We start from the raw sequence: 20,445 nt of genomic DNA on the forward strand, positions 1-20,445 counted from the left end.
TTGCTGTGTTTGTCTCTGATTTTGTTCCATTGTGTCTAACTTTTGAAGATTCTGTCCCATTTGTTTCTGATTTTGTTCAAGCGTTGTGTCTAACTTTTGTAGCCTTTGTCCCATTTGTTGCATTAACTGTAATAACAGTGCACTGGTGTCTGAAACATGTTCCTCAGTGCTTTTCGGCAGTGCATTTGAACCGGCAATATTCGCATTTTGAAAAGCAGAAAATGTGTCTTGATTTATTTGAGAAAACGGTGAGGACGCAAAATCTGAATCTACAGTATTTGCAAGATTGTGTCCTGTCATTTCGGAATCCTGAGGCGAGCTGTTGCCGACCGATCGATCGATAATGCTTCCCTGTTCACTAATTATTTCACTGCTTACACCATTATTTGCAACCCGCTCCATTTCCCTATGCACAATTAAAAAAGTACTACTTTGAACATTAGTTAATTCATTACATGGTGGCGCTAACACAGTGCTTTCGTCTTCACTGTCATTTCTCAGTTTACTTTGGAGCCTAGTATTACGTTTTTCACACGCCATTATTGTCACAATTTTTCACATGACAACACAAAAAAGCACAATTTGAAAAGCAAAAATAAGAGAACACATTAACATATCACTGAAAATAATATCTGGTTAATTGCAAGCGCAGCTGCGAAATACTTGGTGCAACTCTACATGCATGCCACAACTGTTGTACTGTACAGCAATGAAAGACTACAACTACAAAGGAAATTCTCTCTATGATTACGTGCTAGCAATAAACAAAGGCTACACTAACTACACAAACTACAAGAAAAAAATCAGAAGATTCCAGGTTCGAATCCTGGCAGGGTCGCCATATGAAACGTCCCCTTAGAACAATTATACACAACTGTGCTTAAACTGACACACAATATTTTTTAGCGCAACGCAATCTGACTTCCAAAAATCCCTATGAAAGAATGGCCCTGACTAACATTAAACTATACGTTTCACAAATCACTTACCTCACAAAAAATCTTCGTTACTCGAACTACTGCAATACAGCGAGCACCACTACTGCCAGCTAAATAAAATATTCAAACTACGGAAGGCACTAACTACTGATAGGTATAGTTAACAAATGAAAGATTTTAATACAGAACAAACAATGTATTTACCTTAATAGTCATTATATATATATATATATATATATATATATATATATATATATATATATATATATATCAATTCATGACACCAATTCTTACAAATTTCAAAACTCCGCCATCTCTCTCCCCACGTCCACCACTGCTGGCGGCTCACCTCCAACTGCGCAACGCTACGCGCTGTTAGCATCCAGCTGCCGCTGCCCGACACTACAATGGCAGACAACAATGCAAACTAGCCACAGACTGCGCACAGCACAGCCAGTGATTTTTCATACAGAGCGCTACGTGGTGTTACCAATAAGAAAATATAAACAGCCTACTTACAACCCTATATGTCGTACATTTAAATATATGTATGATAAATCGAGATATGCTTCTCATTTACGAAGAAGGACAATGAAATACAGTGAGAGCTAGTGACTTATATGCTGAAAGATATCCTTAGCGTACTCACCCTATACGTCGTACATTTAAATATATGTATGATAAATTGAGAACAACTGGATCTTTCACCCATCGGAAACATCCTTACCATATCAGTCTCCATCAAGTATTAACAGGTACGGATTGTAAGCGTCGCGTTGAATTCTGCACATGGGCTCAACTTCAGATTCGGAGGGATGACACATTTATTAATTTGTTTTTATTTACTGACGAGGCTACATTCACGGACCATGGAAATGTTAATTTGCATAACATGCATTATTGGGGAACTGAAAGTCCATGTTGTTTGTGGCAAGTTGCACACCAAAAACCGTGATGTGTGAGTGTATGGTGTGGGATTCTGTAGGACAGAATTATAGGCCCCTGTTTCATCGAAGGATACCTTAATGGTCGGAAGTACACCACATTCCCTGCAAGAAAAATTAGATCTGTTATTGGAAGGAATACATTCAGGAACAAGGAACAGAATGTGGTATCAACACGATAGGTGTCCGGCACATTTTTCGCTGATAGCTAGAAATGAGTTGCAGAGACAATTCCCAAATCGTTGGACTGGACGCGGAGCAGATGTGTCGTGGCCGGATCGTTTGCCAGATTTGATGCCTCTGGATTTTTTTTTTGTAGGGATTCGTAAAAAACATTGTTTATAATGACGTTGCAGCTACACCTGAAGATATGCGAGACAGAATTGTCAGAGCATGTGCTTCGATAAGTGCCGATGTGATAAGGAATACCATTCAATCCATGATAGAAAGATTGCAGCACTGGAGTGATACCAATGATCAGCATGTCGAACACCTTCAGTAAATGGACGTTCATGCCACCTTTTTGACCTTCGTTGACCTTCAAATTTCTTTCAGTTACACATCACTGGATTCGTCTCGATAGCCGCTATCAGAAAGTAGGTACTAAACTATAGCATCCCACTTGAAAAAAAAAGTTGACCATATCTCTGACGTGCCCCACCATGCAACAAAAAACCAACATCATATTATGGCCCCCGTTGTCCCATGCAACATTTGTCCCACAAACCTTTCAGCTCCTATCATCCTTCCGGAGTTATTTTGGATGGCAACAGTTAGTGACTCATCCTGTATTGTGCTTCCCTCAGGAAACTGAAGAAGCGATGTCAGGGTGTTCGTCGCCACAAAAATGACAACGCAAGACGTCACACAAGCCTGCACACCCGAGAGACGGTCAAGCAGCTTCATTGAGCTGCTCTTCCTCACCCACCCCTGCAGCCCAGATCTCGACTTCCATCTGTTTGGTGCAATGAGGAATGCACTCCGCGGGACGCAGTACGTGGATAATGGGGAGGATACTGATGCAGCAAGACGTTGGATCCGACGTCAACCAGAGTAGTACTATGAGGGCGAACAGGCCCTACCAGTAATGCAGTCGCATTGAACGGAGATTACAATGAAAAACGGGGTTCAGAGGCAAAAGAAAAGGGAATCATATGATGTATTGAAATCCTGAACAAAACTAACCTTTCGAAAGAAAAATTTGTGCAATACTTAGTCAGCGTCCCTCCCACGACATAATCGGAAAGAAAACATGTTACATTTGCTTTCCTGGCCGCACTTGCCTGCGCGTCCTATTTACCTATTGTGTATGAGAGGGCCAGTGTCTGGGTAACTGACTGTTTGCGATGCTTGTTTACCAGTCAACCGATTGGAACTGTGAATCTTCTGAGAGCATTTGGGTTGGTACAGGGCATGGAATAGAGGTGCAGAAACAATAATAATAATAATAATAATAATAATAATAATAATAATAATAGCTCTGTTTCGCTGGTCAAAATGAGGCTAGTGTCCCTCAATTAAAGTGATAGTATATGTGTAGCAATGCGAAGAATCAATCCAGGTACGCCACGGCCGGCCAAACGCTGCACAAGGGCAGACGTACGGAAGTGCTGCACTTGTGCGCTCGTGTGCGACAGCGAGCAACAGCTACATCTGTTATTAGACATGTGTCCTCAATGAACGGCGACGGCTCCACTTGCCTGTTTATGTGGTACAAGCAAGAGCGCAACATACCCAGTCTCGTTTACCCCTGTTTCAAAAAAATGTTTCAAATGGCTCTGAGCACTATGGGACTTAATATCTGTGGTTATCAGTCCCCTACAAATTAGAACTACTTAAACCTAACTAACCTAAGGACATCACACACATCCATGCCCGAGGCAGGATTCGAACCTGCGACCGTAGCAGTCGCGCGCTTCCGGACTGAGCGCCTTAACCGCGAGACGACCGCGGCCGGCTTACCCCTGGTGACCGTAACCTTAACAGAGAAGTACTGAGAAATGGCAGGTACTGTGAAAAAGCAAAGGACGGGAGATCTATGTTCTCAGTCGTTTAAAAATGACTGGGAACTGCAATTCTTCTTTGTAGCCGTTGGCGAAAACTCACAGAGTTGGCTGTGCCGCCGAATAATAGGCGGCCAGCGTAAGTTTTCAATTGAAAGACAGTACAATACATATCACAAAGACGAGTGTAGTGTACTCAGCAGTGAAGAATGGCAAGCAAAATTAAATGCCCCTAAGAAAATGGATGAGACACATCAGCTCGATTTTACTGTACGTCAAAGTACCTGATGCTTCTTGAACTCGTAGTTTCTTATGTTACATTTACGTCTATTTTACTGTACGCTGTACAATGTACTGTTTTCAATTTTCCAGAATGGCAACCACACTAAATCTTCAATGCGAGCAATTTTTAAAATCGCATTAAGAATTGCACAATCTGGGAAACCCTTTTCCGAAGAGGAGTTTGTGAAAGGGTGTTTGATTGATGCTGCAGAACTTGTGTGTCCCACGAACCTTAGCAGGTTTCAAGAAATCAATCTATCCAAACAAACAGTGACAAGACGTATCAGTGCTATGGCCGGCAATGTGCACAGGCAGTTAATAAATAAGGATAAAGACTTTGTTGCTTTCTCTATTGCGCTCGACGAAGAAACAGATCTTACAGATACAGCCCAGGTTATGATATACACTCCTGGAAATTGAAATAAGAACACCGCGAATTCATTGTCCCAGGAAGGGGAAACTTTATTGACACATTCCTGGGGTCAGATACATCACACGATCACACTGACAGAACCACAGGTACATAGACACAGGCAACAGAGCATGCACAATGTCGGCACTATTACAGTGTATATCCACCTTTCGCAGCAATGCAGGCTGCTATTCTCCCATGGAGACGATCGTAGAGATGCTGGATGTAGTCCTGTGGAACGGCTTGCCATGCCATTTCCACCTGGCGCCTCAGTTGGACCAGCGTTCGTGCTGGACGTGCAGACCGCGTGAGACGACGCTTCATCCAGTCCCAAACATGCTCAATGGGGGACAGATCTGGAGATCTTGCTGGCCAGGGTAGTTGACTTACACCTTCTAGAGCACGTTGGGTGGCACGGGATACACGCGGATGTGCATTGTCCTGTTGGAACAGCAAGTTCCCTTGCCGGTCTAGGAATGGTAGAACGATGGGTTCGATGACGGTTTGGATGTACCGTGCACTATTCAGTGTCCCCTCGACGATCACCAGAGGTGTACGGCCAGTGTAGGAGATCGCTCCCCACACCATGATGCCGGGTGTTGGCCCTGTGTGCCTCGGTCGTATGCAGTCCTGATTGTGGCGCTCACCTGCACGGCGCCAAACACGCATACGACTATCATTGGCACCAAGGCAGAAGCGACTCTCATCACTGAAGACGACACGTCTCCATTCGTCCCTCCATTCACGCCTGTCGCGACACCACTGGAGGCGGGCTGCACGATGTTGGGGCGTGAGCGGAAGACGGCCTAACGGTGTGCGGGACCGTAGCCCAGCTTCATGGAGACGGTTGCGAATGGTCCTCGCCGATACCCCAGGAGCAACAGTGTCCCTAATTTGCTGGGAAGTGGCGGTGCGGTCCCCTACGGCACTGCGTAGGATCCTACGGTCTTGGCGTGCATCCGTGCGTCGCTGCGGTCCGGTCCCAGGTTGACGGGCACGTGCACCTTCCGCCGACCACTGGCGACAACATCGATGTACTGTGGAGACCTCACGCCCCACGTGTTGAGCAATTCGACGGTACGTCCACCCGGCCTCCCGCATGCCCACTATACGCCCTCGCTCAAAGTCCGTCAACTGCACATACGGTTCACGTCCACGCTGTCGCGGCATGCTACCAGTGTTAAAGACTGCGATGGAGCTCCGTATGCCACGGCTGACTGGCTGACACTGACGGCGGCGGTGCACAAATGCTAGCGCCATTCGACGACCAACACCGCGGTTCCTGGTGTGTCCGCTGTGCCGTGCGTGTTATCATTGCTTGTACAGCCCTCTCGCAGTGTCCGGAGCAAGTATGGTGGGTCTGACACACCGGTGTCAATGTGTTCTTTTTTCCATTTCCAGGAGTGTACATACGCGATGTCGATAACGCACTTTGTGTAACAGAGGATATTTCGGACTTAGCACCTTTGAATGGGACTACTACAAGTGTGGACTTACTCCAAGCTGTCGAGCAAGCGATTGAACGTATGGACTGAAGTCGGTTAGTCTCAGTGACCGCAGATGCAGCACCATCAATGCAAGGCCATCAGAGAGGACTCATAGCACGGATGCGCAAAAAGCTAGGGCGCACAGTCAAGACGTTGCATGGAATTTACTGCATTCTGCATCGAGAGTCGTTTTGGCGCAAAATCAGTAACGTTATCAAACGTAATGCAACTTTTTGTGCGTACTGTAAACTATCTGAAGACACATGGGCTTACGCATCGCCAGTTTTTGCAGCTCTTGGAGGAATTAGGAGCGGAGTACGGCGACATACCTTACTATACCGAAGTACGCTGGTTCAGTCGAGGTAAAATGATGAAAATATTTTTTGATTTACGTTTGGTCATAGTAACTTTCTTACATGAGAAGGGAAAAAGTGAACCTACGTTGGAAGACCCTTGTTGGATATCAGACCTTGCTTTTCCCGTGGACATTCCGTCTAACATGAACAGCCTGAACGTCAGTTTTCAAGGTGAAAATAATTTAATTTCTGGCATGTTGCAAAAAGTAATGCCTTTGAAACGAAGATTGTGCTTTGGGAGAGCCAGCTATTGACAGAAAACACTGCACATTTCCTGACTCTTGGACTAGTCCATGAAAGTGCTACATTTCAAGAATACGTGTCAATAATTGTAAAAATTAATGAACAATTTCGAGCACAAATTGAAGATGTTACGAGTTTGTCTCCTGTCATTCGACCGTTCTCGTCGTCAGTTGCAGATGCTCCGAATGATCTACATATGGAATTGATCGACCTAGAGTGCAGTACAGGACTGAAGGACAAGTTCTATGCAGTGCGAAGTACAAAAGAATTCTACGAAAATTTTTCACAACAAGAATTTCCACACCTGCACCGTGAAGCCGCGAGAGTTATGTCCATGTTCGGGTCGACATATGTTTGCGAAAGATTTTTCTCGGTGATGAAAATGAATAAATCAAGGTTTCGATCAAGCATAAGTGATGAAAATCTTCGCAACTGCTTACGTTTGTCAATGAGCCGTGTTTTTGTGCCCGATATTAAATATATCATTTCTCATGACCAATGACAAACGTTCTTTCATAATTAAAAATTATTCTTTACTAACTGTGCATTATTGCCTCATTCTGCTCCATGTTACATTAATATCAGGAAAATTGGTCATTACACCGATTGTTCCAATGTATACTTACATTTAGGTTTTTTTTTAATGTGTAAAGGGCTACGCTCATCTGAAGTCGATAAAACATAACATTCATCTAATTGTCGGTTATTATGCAGATTTCAGACGGAAATGATGAAAGATATAGCAGTAACGGTACTGAAATAACAGGTGATCATCGAGAGGTCTGCGGTTATCAATCTGTTCAGAGGTCAGTCAGACAGAAATTATGTGGGTGTAACTGAGGGCACCGAGAATTAGTTATAGGAAATCTTGCATTAGTTTAATGTTATTTGGAATCATGAATAAAGTTCGTTGGAAGTCGCTAAGTGCTCTCTTTCTTAAATACTAAATCAAAAACATTACTCATATTTACGTGCCGTCAGTCAAGCTGCCTTAATAAAAACCCACAGTTGTTAACTGTATTACTTGTCTTACTACGTTAAACTGTCAAAAGCAGACGTATCAACGAGTAGACTGTGACAGTATTTTAAATGTTTAACACGCAAAATACCTTCCCATAGTTGGCTTGTAAGCTGTGGAAAGAGAACAGAGTATCCCAGTAAGTGGTTCAAATGGCTCTGAGCACTATGGGACTCAACTGCTGTGGTCATCAGTCCCCTAGAACTTAGAACTACTTAAACCTAACTAACCTAAGGACATCACACACATCCACGCCCGAGGCAGGATTCGAACCTGCGACCGTAGCAGTCGCACGGTTCCGGACTGCGCGCCTAGAACCGCGAGACCACCGCGGCCCGCCCCAGTAAGTGGATAAAGCAACATCTGTGCATAGAAACATGCACTACAGAACGCTGACAGCTGCGGCGTGCACGCTGTGACCCGGAAGTTGCACTGCACATGTGCAGGAGCACCGCACGCGTACAGAATTTCTGGCTGGCCCTGAGGTACGCCAACAAGCGGTTCCGAGAAAGTCTACGGGGCAGTAAGTCGCGTTAATTGTGTCGCGTGCCGCACACTGCTAGATTCTGGCCTTGGCTGCGATTGGGTGTTCCCACGACACTACAGAAGGGGGTAAGGACGAGAACTAACCAACGTTTCAAACATGCCCGATCCAGAACCGAACAACACTGAATTCAAGCTTGAAAGCGAAAAGTAAAATGGGCGTTACTGTAGTGACAGCAAGTCCCGTAAGTTAATGTAACGAATTTGGTCCCAAATGAGACGTAAAATGCTTACCGCCAACATTTGCACGCTTTTGCAGATATTTTCAGTGCAATAGAGACAGAAAGATGAGAAATCCAACGAAATGCATCGTGTTACGAGTTTGCGGAGACCACTAACTTCTCATAGCAGAATTTTCAGAAAGTACCCCTGAACAACCTCCGAAATATTGCCCGTCGAGTTCGGCTTCACCCCCTATACGTTTACTTTATCACGTTCTCACCAGCTTGCGGTGGCTGCAGCTGGGAGCCTGTGTCCAGTTGTGATAGTTTATGATGCATCCTGAGACGTATGCCCTCCTGCAATACAACCTGGTCTGCTAGGTTGCCTACTCGGCAGACATCAACGTTATTATTATTATTATTTTTAGCATTATATAAAATTATTCTAAAATAATTTTCTATTGTATTTTTATATTGTACGTCTGTAAAGTAGGTAATGGGTACTCTAAAGATTGCTGGTCTTGTAGTCACTGCGAGGCTCTTACCACCGAAGAAACCAAGCTCCATTATAAGTTCTTCGATGTTGATTGAGTTTGGGACTTTTCTTTTTTTGTGATGTCATTTTCTCAGTTGCTTCTTGTTCAGAATTAACTCCCAATGATGTTAATCTTGATAGGCCTCTACAAAACTGAAAAGCTTAGGTTTCCATCAAGCTTAACTCATGATTCACACCCAGTACATTGGAAGTTTTGTTACTGCTTTTGTGTCAAACAGTTCTATATTTTTTTCATATAACAAGAGTTTCATCTAATTGGGTAAATTACTGTCAATGTCTTGAGAAGACTCAGCTCATTCACAAGATAATTAAGATATGTTAGATGTGTTATTTTTGTTCTGGCCTGAACAATAATAAAAAAGAAACTTTAAGATGTTGGACTTTCTTGCGCAATAATCCTGTCGCAAAGTAATTTAAAAAGGAAATAACTTCACTGGTCACTTTTCTTCCAATAGGTTTAATGTAAGTGTACTGAAGTTGCGTCTGAAAGCTAATGAATATCGTATAATAGACACCATTAATACTTATAGTTGATAAGTACAATTTTTTTGGGAATCAATGTGGCTTGATTCTGTTTCATTACACTTTAGGCTTCTTAAACGAGCATTTTTCTTTCTGGAATGAAATTTTTCATCTCTGACTTTGTGTACCTTCTTTCAGGACTTGTTGTTTCATGTAATTAAATTTCAGATAATCTTGCACTCAACACTTTCATATCAGCAGTGTACTTATGCCAGGGTGCGCATGTGAATACTGTTCTATACTTTTCGTATGAAATATCGAAATTCTGTTATTTTTCCTTGAGCATTTCACAATTTCTTTTCACCGCATGTTCCTCCGGGAGCTACAACTTTTTGGTCTTGTCATTGCTGTAATGACTATACCCTTAAATGAATTAGGGTGATCATAAACTTCCTTTCTTAATTTTCCATGGCCTAATTCCATGCATACCACTTCCATCACGAGAAGACTCGTCCAACTTAATAAATTTCTAAATTGTCATTAATCGTTACCTTGTTGCTCCATGTATTACGATGAAGGTTTTTCTGCGTCTAAGAATTTCATGTGCAATGTCATCATGTTTCATTCACACTCGGTAGTTGTAATTACACTTTCGAAGCAATGCTTCATTTCCATTATTCCTTAATCGCCTTCTGCGAACTGGAAGTATTGCAATAAGGTCTGTCAGATGCAATGATTGTTCATTCCAGTCTTCCGTATTATTAAATTTTCTTATACTATTTGATCTTTCTTCAGCATTTAATTCTTCAAGATACTTTAAAATACTGTTGCTGTCTTCTCCTGGTTGATGCGACAGAATCTTTACTTTTATGATGATTGTGCTCATTCGTCCTCGTACTTGCCTTTTCTTAATGGTGTTAGAATCTGAAGGTTTGTGCCTTTCATTCTCAGATGAAGTACTCATAGTTCGATATAAATTATAAACTGTTAAAACTGAAATGAATCACTTACAACACGTGCATTACTAAACAGAATATCTCGAACTAAAGCAAAGTATCAACAATCCACAAAAAGGTAAAATACTCTGTTTCTTGCTTTAACGTTACTTCTCAACCCACAAGGAATGTAAAACTGAATTCACAGCATTGGAAAAAGCACGTTTATTACCTGTATCGAAGGACATAAGCATGTTCTTTCCCGGAATGCCTTATCTAAAATGATTTGTAGAAGGTGAACTATTCATATTATCTGACTGGTTTGATAACTATATTGAACAACAAGGAATCCTACATCTCATTGCATACATATCGCATTTTTGAAAAAAAGCGGACGAAGCACATTATTTTCCTGTACTCTTCTGATAGTTTCATCTTTTCTGCAGGCAGCGGACAGCAGATATGATGGGCTCAGTGACTTCGCCGTGGTGAGCCAGCCGTTCGCGAAGAACGCCACATTTCCTACGGTGAGCCTTGGCTACACGGATTTCTCTTACTTTTCGCCTGACTGTTTCCACTTCATACAAAAAGCGCATGCCAGAGGTGAGTGAAAAGTATCGGTTTCCTGTTAATTAGTAAGATACCTAGAGCATATGTGACGTAACTGTAAACTAGACTTCACCAGAATCGAAGCACACATGACAGTTTGAGTATCTTTTTGTAACACAAGACTACGTCTTTATTCCTTGTCACAGCCCTCCATGTGCTGCTAAAATATACAATATCTTACAGTCGAGCACATTCAACGATGTAATGCGACCCCAAAGCTTTGAAATTAATTGATTAACATTACAGAACTACCAACACGTAGTTACCAATGGAAACGAAAAACATATATAGGGCGATTCAGTGACAATGTTACATTCAGGGATAATGGAGAAGGGTAGATGTATCAGTTTTCGGAAAGAGACTCTGGTCAAAAAACGACCGGGTTGAAACGTGGAAGCGAAAATAGTTCTGTTACGTCCAACAGTGGAATACATACGTATTCTACTATCAGAGGTATCGGAAGGATATTTGATTATAACTATCGACACAGTTCTTTCCGTACCGTGGTCACTCACCTAAAATTTATACATTTACCCTTCTGCATCATCCGTGAAAGCTGGTAACACCATCACGGAATCGCCCTGTAGGTTTAGAAAAGGAGAATGAAGTAGCTTAATTTGTTAGTTTATAGGATGGAAGGTATGAGAATAAAGTCATTACAGCCAAAGCAGAAACTCAGAATGAGGGACGGAAATGGGTCGCGTCATTCCGGCATTCGCCTTAGGTAATTAGGCGAAATTAGGGAAAACTTAAATCTGTGTGGCCGTGCGGGAATTTGAATTTTCGTCCTCTCCCCTCCCTCCTCCTCCCCCCCCCCCCCCCCAGAAAAAATGAGTCCACTCGGTGTGTTTCTACGGAGATGTGGCTGACTGAAGCTTTGAGACGGACCGTGAGAGATGATCGAGTCACAGATCGTTGTTTCGAAAGGCAAAGGGCCGTTAAACGATAACGATTCAGTGAGTTAAAAATCTCCGCATTCAGTCGTCTGTTGAGCACAATAAGCTTTCTAGAAATAACCTGTAAGCTGCGGCTAAGATATTCTTTGTCATAATGTTTGTCTCAGGCGCGAAAGTCTAATTAATATCCCATGAGAACTTACAGCCGCCAGGGCTCTCTTCTGGGCCCGCCGCATGATTGATGACTCAGAAATTTTTATCCTTTCAGATGACCCCCTCCCACTCTCCCGCCATCCCCTAACAAAACGGACAAACAGAAACGTTATGTTGCTTAGAATTACTGTTAAGTTGCGATGATAATGCAGGAGAACAATATTTCCTCAAATGTTGTTGGGCCTTTGATATCCATGACATAATCCTTTGTTGATTGGCGATTTCATGGAGTGTTCTGTGCATCACGACCAAATAGTGGATAGAATTGCAAGGAGAATCAGCATTGGTCGTATTTTTTTGTTTTATTATCCGCATTTTTTAAATCGATTTTCGGTCATTTAAAGACCATCCTCAGTGCTAGAAGTTAAAAATATCACATAACGATCAGTGAGTACAAAACAGAAAAACACAACTACACCTGCTTATGAACATAACAGTTGGTAGGAACGTACCTTTAATGTACAATTAAAATTGGTAGGCACTGGTATCAACAAGCTTAGAGCGATCACACAAACTGAGGCCGCTGTTTACATGCACCTGTTCAGCAGACCTCGGTGTGACAGGGCTTGGAACGCCCTCTATGTGACATGTGTCACGTGAAGACTTAATATTACTGGTTTTGAACACAAAATAACTCTTGTGCATTTGTGAATCATGAAGTAATTCAAATTTAAAATGTACGCAAAATACATAGCAGACGAAGGGGGAAGGAAACATCTAAAATACATTGGCGTATTGTTTTTTAAAAAACTTACAAAACATAAAACAGATCGTTAATAAGTTGTCAGAGTGCAGGACAAGTAAAAGAGAAAAAGACAATGAAAAAGAATAATATATGAATAACATGAAATGAGATATAACACAGGGTTTTAAAAAACATGATACCCACCATCTGGCGTGGGAAGTTCGAAGTACAACGTTCGTGATTTACGTAAAATGTTACGTTAAGACTAAGGAGTCAAATATATAAGAAATAGTAATAGTACGAAAATGCCATTACGTAATAATTAAAATGCCATGAAACACAATATTCATTACAAAAAAGTTTGTAGGTGTGGATAAACAATTTTTTTATCATATTTAACCGACATGATGATGTACCTCTCGTTTGTCCCTTTGGACAAGCTAGCATTATTATAACAATGGTTATACGCTTCCGCATAAGCACTGGGTCAGAACCCGTACATACATGACATCAAATATACACAGTTGCTTAATGTAAAACATAGCACCCACCATTTGGCTTGGGAAGTTAGAAGTATATGATTCTTGATTTACTTAAATATTACGTTAAAACTGAGGAGTCAAGTATATAAAAATAGTAATAGTACGAAAAATGCCACTAAGTAACAATTCAAATGCCATTAAACAATATTCATTACAACAACAAAAAAGGTTTGAGGGTGTAGACTAACAATTTTGTTATCATATTTAACGACGCGATAATGTACATATCATTCGTCCCATTTGGACAGGCTATCATTTTTATAACACTGGTTGTACGCTTCCACATAAGCACTGGGTCAGAATCCACATTAACAGGTTGATAAAACAGTAATAAAATTGCCAAGCAACCGGTTTGGAATACTAATAAAAATAATTTGATTTTACATAACTTATAGTAGCAGTGGGACCCGTATGAAAAAAAGCAGACTAAGAATTACCTATAATTCTAATTGTGTTATTGAAACAAATTTAAAATACAAGGTGTGGACAAGTAGTATACATCATATATCGAAAAAGCATCATGAGGAAGGACAGGTAATAGTGGCACTTATACCAGAAATATAGATCGTACTTTAGAGAAATTAAAAATAGGCTATGCACGATATCCAGCACTTATTCAAACAGAAAACGAATTATTAACATACATTAAAAATAATTACGTAAAAGTGAACACCGGTTCATATCACTTTGTTTCAAAGCCTAAGAGATGTCGACTGTAGTAAAATTACATTCAATAGGCGTCCATAAGTTCTGAAAATTAAGGAACAAAAGGAAGCATAATTTTTAAGAACTGAAATTAGTAACGTTATTAGAACAAACCGAAACATATGTGTCTGTGTGTTACGATAGTTGGAATAGCGGCCATTGTAAGTGTTCTCGTAGCACTGACTACGAGTTTGCTAATTGTGATAATTGGCAACAAGGTGTTAACTTTTTTCATAGGAAATCGGAGAAGCATGTGTGCTTCACGATATCGTTTGCTCGTTAAGTAGCGCGATATCTGGAGATTTCTGATGGCAAAAGATCTCCATATCTTCCATAAGGTCGAGAAAGCGTCCTTTTTTACCCTTGTGCAACAACTTCAATTGCGATGTCAAATCTGGAGTTGTATAACCAGTAGCTATCAGATGGGCTGCGAAATTCGATTTTGCCGCAATAGCTTTCCTGTCAAGTGCAACGTGTTCACGGAACCTCGTTTCTAATTTTCTTCCGGTTTGCCCTATGTAACCTGCATTACACGTGACCACACAAGAGCTTGTAAACACCTGATTCATGCAAGAAATTGCGATCATGAATGTTATTCATTAAAAGCACTCCTAGTCTGTTCGTCGTTGAGAAACCTACATTAATATTCCTCTTCTTCAATACTCTGGCAATTTTATTGAAAATGGGACCATAGAAAGGCAAAGAGGTAAATGTTTGATTTTTAGTTTCGCTTGTCTTATTCTGACTTAAAATATCTTTAATATATCTTTTGGATACCACCTCATAAATGTCCATGATGTATTTTAACGGGTAATTATTATTTCTTGCAATTTGTTTGACTATGTTTAACTCTTTCTCATGGTTTTCAGTGGATAATGGTAATCGGAACATATGATTAAAAGCAAAATGGAAAAACGCTTTTTTGTGTTGGTCCGGGTATTGTGAACCATAATCTAAGATGATATATGTAAATGTTGATTTTCTGTAAATGTCAAATGTATGTTTTCCAATTTCCCTTCTAATGGTTAGATCTAAAAATTAATGACTCCATTCTGTTCTTTTCCAACTGTGAGAGTAATCTTGTTGTGTAAACCAGTGCCTACCAATTTTAATTAATAATAAAACAAAAAATACGACCAATGCTGATTCTCCTTTCAATAATCCTTTGTTGCCTGTAGTAGACTGTGTAATGCACCTGTCTATTTTGAAAGCATGGCACTTGCAGCATTTTACAGACAATTATTTTGGTATCATATACCTTCATATAACATACAAATATTAAACGAAACAGAATAAACTAACAAAATAATTCTAAAAAACAGAAAATGACGTTAACATGCAGATATATTACAACAAATTGCCTTGTCATGTTGGCAACAGCGGTTCCCGCACAATCACCGAATTATATTTACATTGGACCCAGCTACTATTAGGATGGGTGACCCTCCAGGGAAAACCGGGTGCCGTTAGTTTTAAAGACATGCAGTTCACCGAAGTGGCGTCCAACTGAAAGACATGCACCACGCAGTGGTGTCACACGACATTTATTTAATGTGCATTACCATTTTTTACGCATGGCAGTGAGACATGGACTGTAGGTGCGGAAACTATCCAAAAGCTACGGGTTGCTCGGCGAGTAACGGAGAGGTGCATCTTGAGGCATACGGGGAAAGGTGTAATTATGACTGCAATGAAAATTAAATGGTGCAGGTCGAGACCTGGAACGTGACGAATGGACGGTAGATGGATCAATAATGAATGACCGAAGCTATGAGCACGTGTTCATCTTCGCTACTGTCAAACACGTTTTCTCTAATGAACAAGTGCCCACTGCTCTTAAGGTATGAATTTTAGAGCCAATGTTTACAAACCAGGTTGGCAGGTACGCAGAGCGCGCACAGGATAAGGTTACGATTGTGAATGGGACCGTAAACAGTTACTGTGAGTTGCACAATCAAGCACACAACTTTATTTTTCTAAGAACCACTTATTTAAACATTGCTTTAAAAGATCACAATTAGACAGTACGGCTGAAGGCCTAGTTAAAGAAAACTTGAGATTATTTCTGGGCTGAAGGCCCAAAACCACACCAAAAACAAGAACGACTGAAGGCATGGCTTAGAAATCAAAAAGCAATAAAAAATAGAAGGTAAATTTAAAAAATGTAATTGAAAAAATTAGCTACTGAAGGCCTACACTGCACATCTGAAGGATAACTATAATTAAAACACAATAAATAATTTTTTTAACCAAGAAATTTCTTTTTAAACTCACAACAGTACGGCCGAAAGCCTAATTAAAGAAATTTGAACTTATTGCACGGCTGAAGGCCACAAACAAATCTGAAACAACGACTGAAGTCCGAGAAACAATTTAAAATAAGCCCCTTCCTTCTTATAAAAAATTTTCCTTCAAAGAATACACACGGCTGAAGGTCTTATTAAAAGGGGTTCACTTAAGTCCTCGGCTGAAGGCCACACATAACACATTGATCAACTAACGGCTTAGGGCCTGGATTACAAACAATTTAAGATAGAACAAATTTTAAGGAAAAAATATTTTTTTTAAATAAAATCAATCTTCAAAATTTTAATTTAACAAGGCTGAAACCTTTATGTAAAATTTAAAAAGAACTGAAGTAATACACAGCTGAAGGCCTAGCACAATACTTCAAACTAAAATGAAAATCACAATCTAAAAATAAAAAAAACAGAACTAGTGACGGCCCAAGGACCGACCAACAATTTAATGAAATCACTTCCGTCCGACCAACGGAACGACGATGGAAAATATCGGCCGAGGATGAGGATATGAACAGCGCTACGTCTTCAGAAATTGGCGTCTAAAAACAGCCAAGGAAACAATAACCACTCTAAGCAAAATATGAACCAAACAACTTGAAAGGCTGTCGAACTACACGCCATGCCGGACAGCATCAACACGTCGAGGAAAGGCACAATGTTGGAAAACTACGCTAAGGACCAGGGCAGGTAACTTGGGCGTTAACGGCCTCAGGGCAGAAAATACCGCTGGTACACTTCACTGGCAAGTAACAGTCAATTTAATAATTAATCACAATATAGGAAGACGGCTGCAAGATTTCGTCGACTCCAACACATCATACGTTGCTGCTATCCCGAATGGCCCGAGGAGCAACAACCCGCAAAAGAACTAAGATATGTCACAATAGTTGAGGTTTCATAACAGGTTAACTGATCACTCAACATCAGCGTCCAGATTCGGTGGGATACGAACTTTGTTGCTCTCGCAGCAAGCGCCTCAGGATCCTACAGCGCGTGCACGCCGCCAGCGGTCCCAGCCTGGCCTCTCGCCGCAGAGACTTCCTCGCTGCTCCGTCTCAACCGACTGACCACCACACACACCACCACAACCACCCGGAAATACTAGCGGTCACACCAAAGATAGTACGATAGTACTAGTATCGATAAGCGCTGCTGCTGCCACTCAAGGAGGCAAGCTAGCAACTTCGTAACGCCAGAATGTAAGAAAGAAACAAGGTTCTATGTGACAAAATGCCAAAGAACAAAAGGCATTAACGCGAGCCGCACACGGCTCATGTTTACTAGACATTGTTCTTATTTTGGTCCATACTACCGCCTCTGGAAGTTTCCTAACTTGTAATCTTGGCAACAACAGAACCAGTGCAAGTACCACCCTGACATAGATAACAGAACGGTTCTTGCTTATAACTTTCGATTAGTTCGTTTATGGTACAGGGGCCCTCCCCTCAAATTGATACATTTATCCTTCTCCATCATCCTAGAAAGTGTGTGATATCAACACGGAATCACCCTGTATATACATACATTTACAGGTGCCTTCGTCTGAAGCTTTGACGCTTTGTAGGGTTGTTGGATGTCGTTTCCAGACGTGGGTTCCTATGTAAAACGTGATCTATTCAGTCCTCTCTACAACGTTAGAAGTGTATAACATGAATTGTGAAACACCCTGCATGTCTATATATAGGGCAGGGCAAATAAAAGTGGCTCGGACGACCGGATAAGATTGGACGTGAATTTGTGGCAGCATTAACAGAGGAGGAAAAGGCCTGTATATACATCCTGTGTATACATCCTCTAATTATATATATATATATATATATATATATATATATATATATATATAAGCTTCAGTTTTATTTTCACTGATAGTTCTTTCAGAGCAATGAACAGAGTTCTATTACTGAGACCTACCTTCTAATACAGCTATTTGTATGCGAGTATTGACCTCATTGATTAGTTTCTGTGGAATATAGCTTACTAACTTTTATTTCAGTGTTAATGTCTGTTGGCTTGTGGGCCATATCCATATACTGCCCAGCAAATCTGCTGTGACAGCTGTCACTTTTTAGTGCCCTTAAGTACTCCATGTATACAGTTCTGAAATTCCTATGTTGTATGTATTTAAATAATCTACTGGCAAACATCTTGAGGACGAAGGAAATCAAATAACAGTAAATAACTCCTGGCCATCTTATCAGAGTCAGTATTAAGAAAAGGGATCATATACAATAAAATATTGAATGTTATCGTTTAGGAATACTATTCCTAGAGTATCCTGGTAATATAGAACTATTTAAGTGTTAATTACCTGGTAATTTACAGAAAAAAATAAACAAAAAGTCAGTAATTTTGTGGCTATAAATGATCTATTCATTATTTAATTATGAAGTATTTTGTTTTCATTTATTGAATTCTCGATCTATGTTTGGCAGAACTAACAATAATAAGAACATAATAATAAACGTTCAAGAAAACCAAGTGATGTGTTTAGTATTTGGTTTTGAAGAATTTTGATATCATTTATTGAATTCTCGGTATGTGTTTCGCAGAGCTTGAGAACGACAATAAAGACAACACAGTAATAAGAACATAATAATAAACGAACGAGAAAACTTTCATTACTGTATGTTTTTGTTATGTTTCATTTCCGTCATTTGTTTTCTATGCCTCATTTTTTACTACATTCTTTACTGTTAGCGAAGAACTTTTTTAATGAATCACATTTTGGTGTTACTGTGGCTTAATTTAAACTTGTATAATACGACTTTGTTATGTGATTCAATTCTGTAATCGTTATTGTTTTATTATCTTCAGTACAGACTTCATTTAGTTGTGTATTATATTCTGATAATGCTTGTAACCAGTAATGATCTGGCAGCAATCTATAGACAGAAGATAATACCTTAAGACAACAATTATCGAACTAGCTTATGGATTTGTTTCAGATGACGATATAATTTTCTATTTCCACCCCAGTGTATTGTGTATGTAATTAGGAAATTCTTCTAGAATTAATCAAATTACATTTTCATTTATTACCGCCGCCATTTCTCATTATTATTTATACGTAGCAGAGGGGAAGTGCGAAACGGTGTATCGCACAAGGGACAGACTTGCCTCCTTCGTTAGTTTGGTTGCGTCTACTTTTTCTCTAGCTGTAGCACATTTTCCCAATTTACATTACAGCTATGAGCAGTTGTTGCTATGGTAACAGAGCTGTCATTATTCACGATATCACACTATTTACCACTTCCAGACATTTGTAACCGTGTGAGAGCGATCATCCTACGGTGAGAAATAAAACATAGTTCAGTGATGCTTTTCAGCGACTGCAAACGTATCCATTTCATGATGTACCTACTAAATTGTGATTTTCTGCCCACAGCTGCGAACGCCCTTTGGAACAACATGCTGGAGCCGGTGGGCTACAAATCTGTTGATTGGGAGGAGCCCTTCACGAGATTCCTGTGCCCGTCCAAAGAGCGGCCGTACATTTACACCGGCGGCAACAGCGATCTGTGACCACACGTCGCTTAGTCGGTGTTTGCTAATTCAAGTCATGAAAAACGGAATGTAAGAACGGTGCCATACTTCTTTAGCCTCATACGCCAATGTGTTTCATATGTGGTTCAAACCATTACCGCCTTAGGTCATAAGAAATTGATGTGACTCAAACTTTCATCATGTGTTACAGGAGCAATGTGGCATAACTCAGCCCGTTGAGAACCCTAGTTGCAGTCTGTTTTCATTTCACTTGGATGTGCTCATATGTAGTAGCGTCAATGGAGCACGTATTTAAGACTGATACCAGTTATGTAGTGATGAACAGTTTATTTCATGCTGTACAAATCCTTATATTAGAGCATAATAACGATTATAATAAAGCAATATGCGTGTCAATGTGAACAAGCTCTTCATGCTGTGTTTTATTTATTCATCGTAGTCCACTTTCTTGATGACAACAGTGGACTTATATACATAAAATTACGTTCATGATAAATTCAGAATATATTTTTTCCATTTTTTTACTTCATAAATGTTGCACTAATTTTCCTATTGCACCTTTTTCCACTCACGATCGGGTGTTCCTTTACTATGTCAGAGAAAGAGGCAGAGGTTTTAGTTATTTCAGTCTATTTTGACAAATTTTAC

At 40.4% G+C, this 20,445-nt stretch overlaps 1 protein-coding gene across 1 annotated transcript in view; it reads left to right on the top strand.

Moving 5' to 3' along the window:
• LOC126312017 (phospholipase B1, membrane-associated-like) overlaps window positions 1–20,206 on the top strand; it is a 135,589-nt gene extending 115,383 nt beyond the window's left edge. Inside the window, exons 6-7 of the mRNA XM_049992238.1 lie at window positions 10,787–10,943; window positions 19,679–20,206. Of these exons, the coding sequence (XP_049848195.1) occupies window positions 10,787–10,943; window positions 19,679–19,815 (294 nt within the window). The 3' untranslated portion in view covers window positions 19,816–20,206. The remainder of the gene's footprint in view (window positions 1–10,786; window positions 10,944–19,678) is intronic.
• Window positions 20,207–20,445: the final 239 nt, after the last annotated feature.

The sequence above is a fragment of the Schistocerca gregaria genome, chromosome 1, assembly GCF_023897955.1.
Source record: "Schistocerca gregaria isolate iqSchGreg1 chromosome 1, iqSchGreg1.2, whole genome shotgun sequence".
Lineage (NCBI taxonomy): Eukaryota > Metazoa > Arthropoda > Insecta > Orthoptera > Acrididae > Schistocerca > Schistocerca gregaria.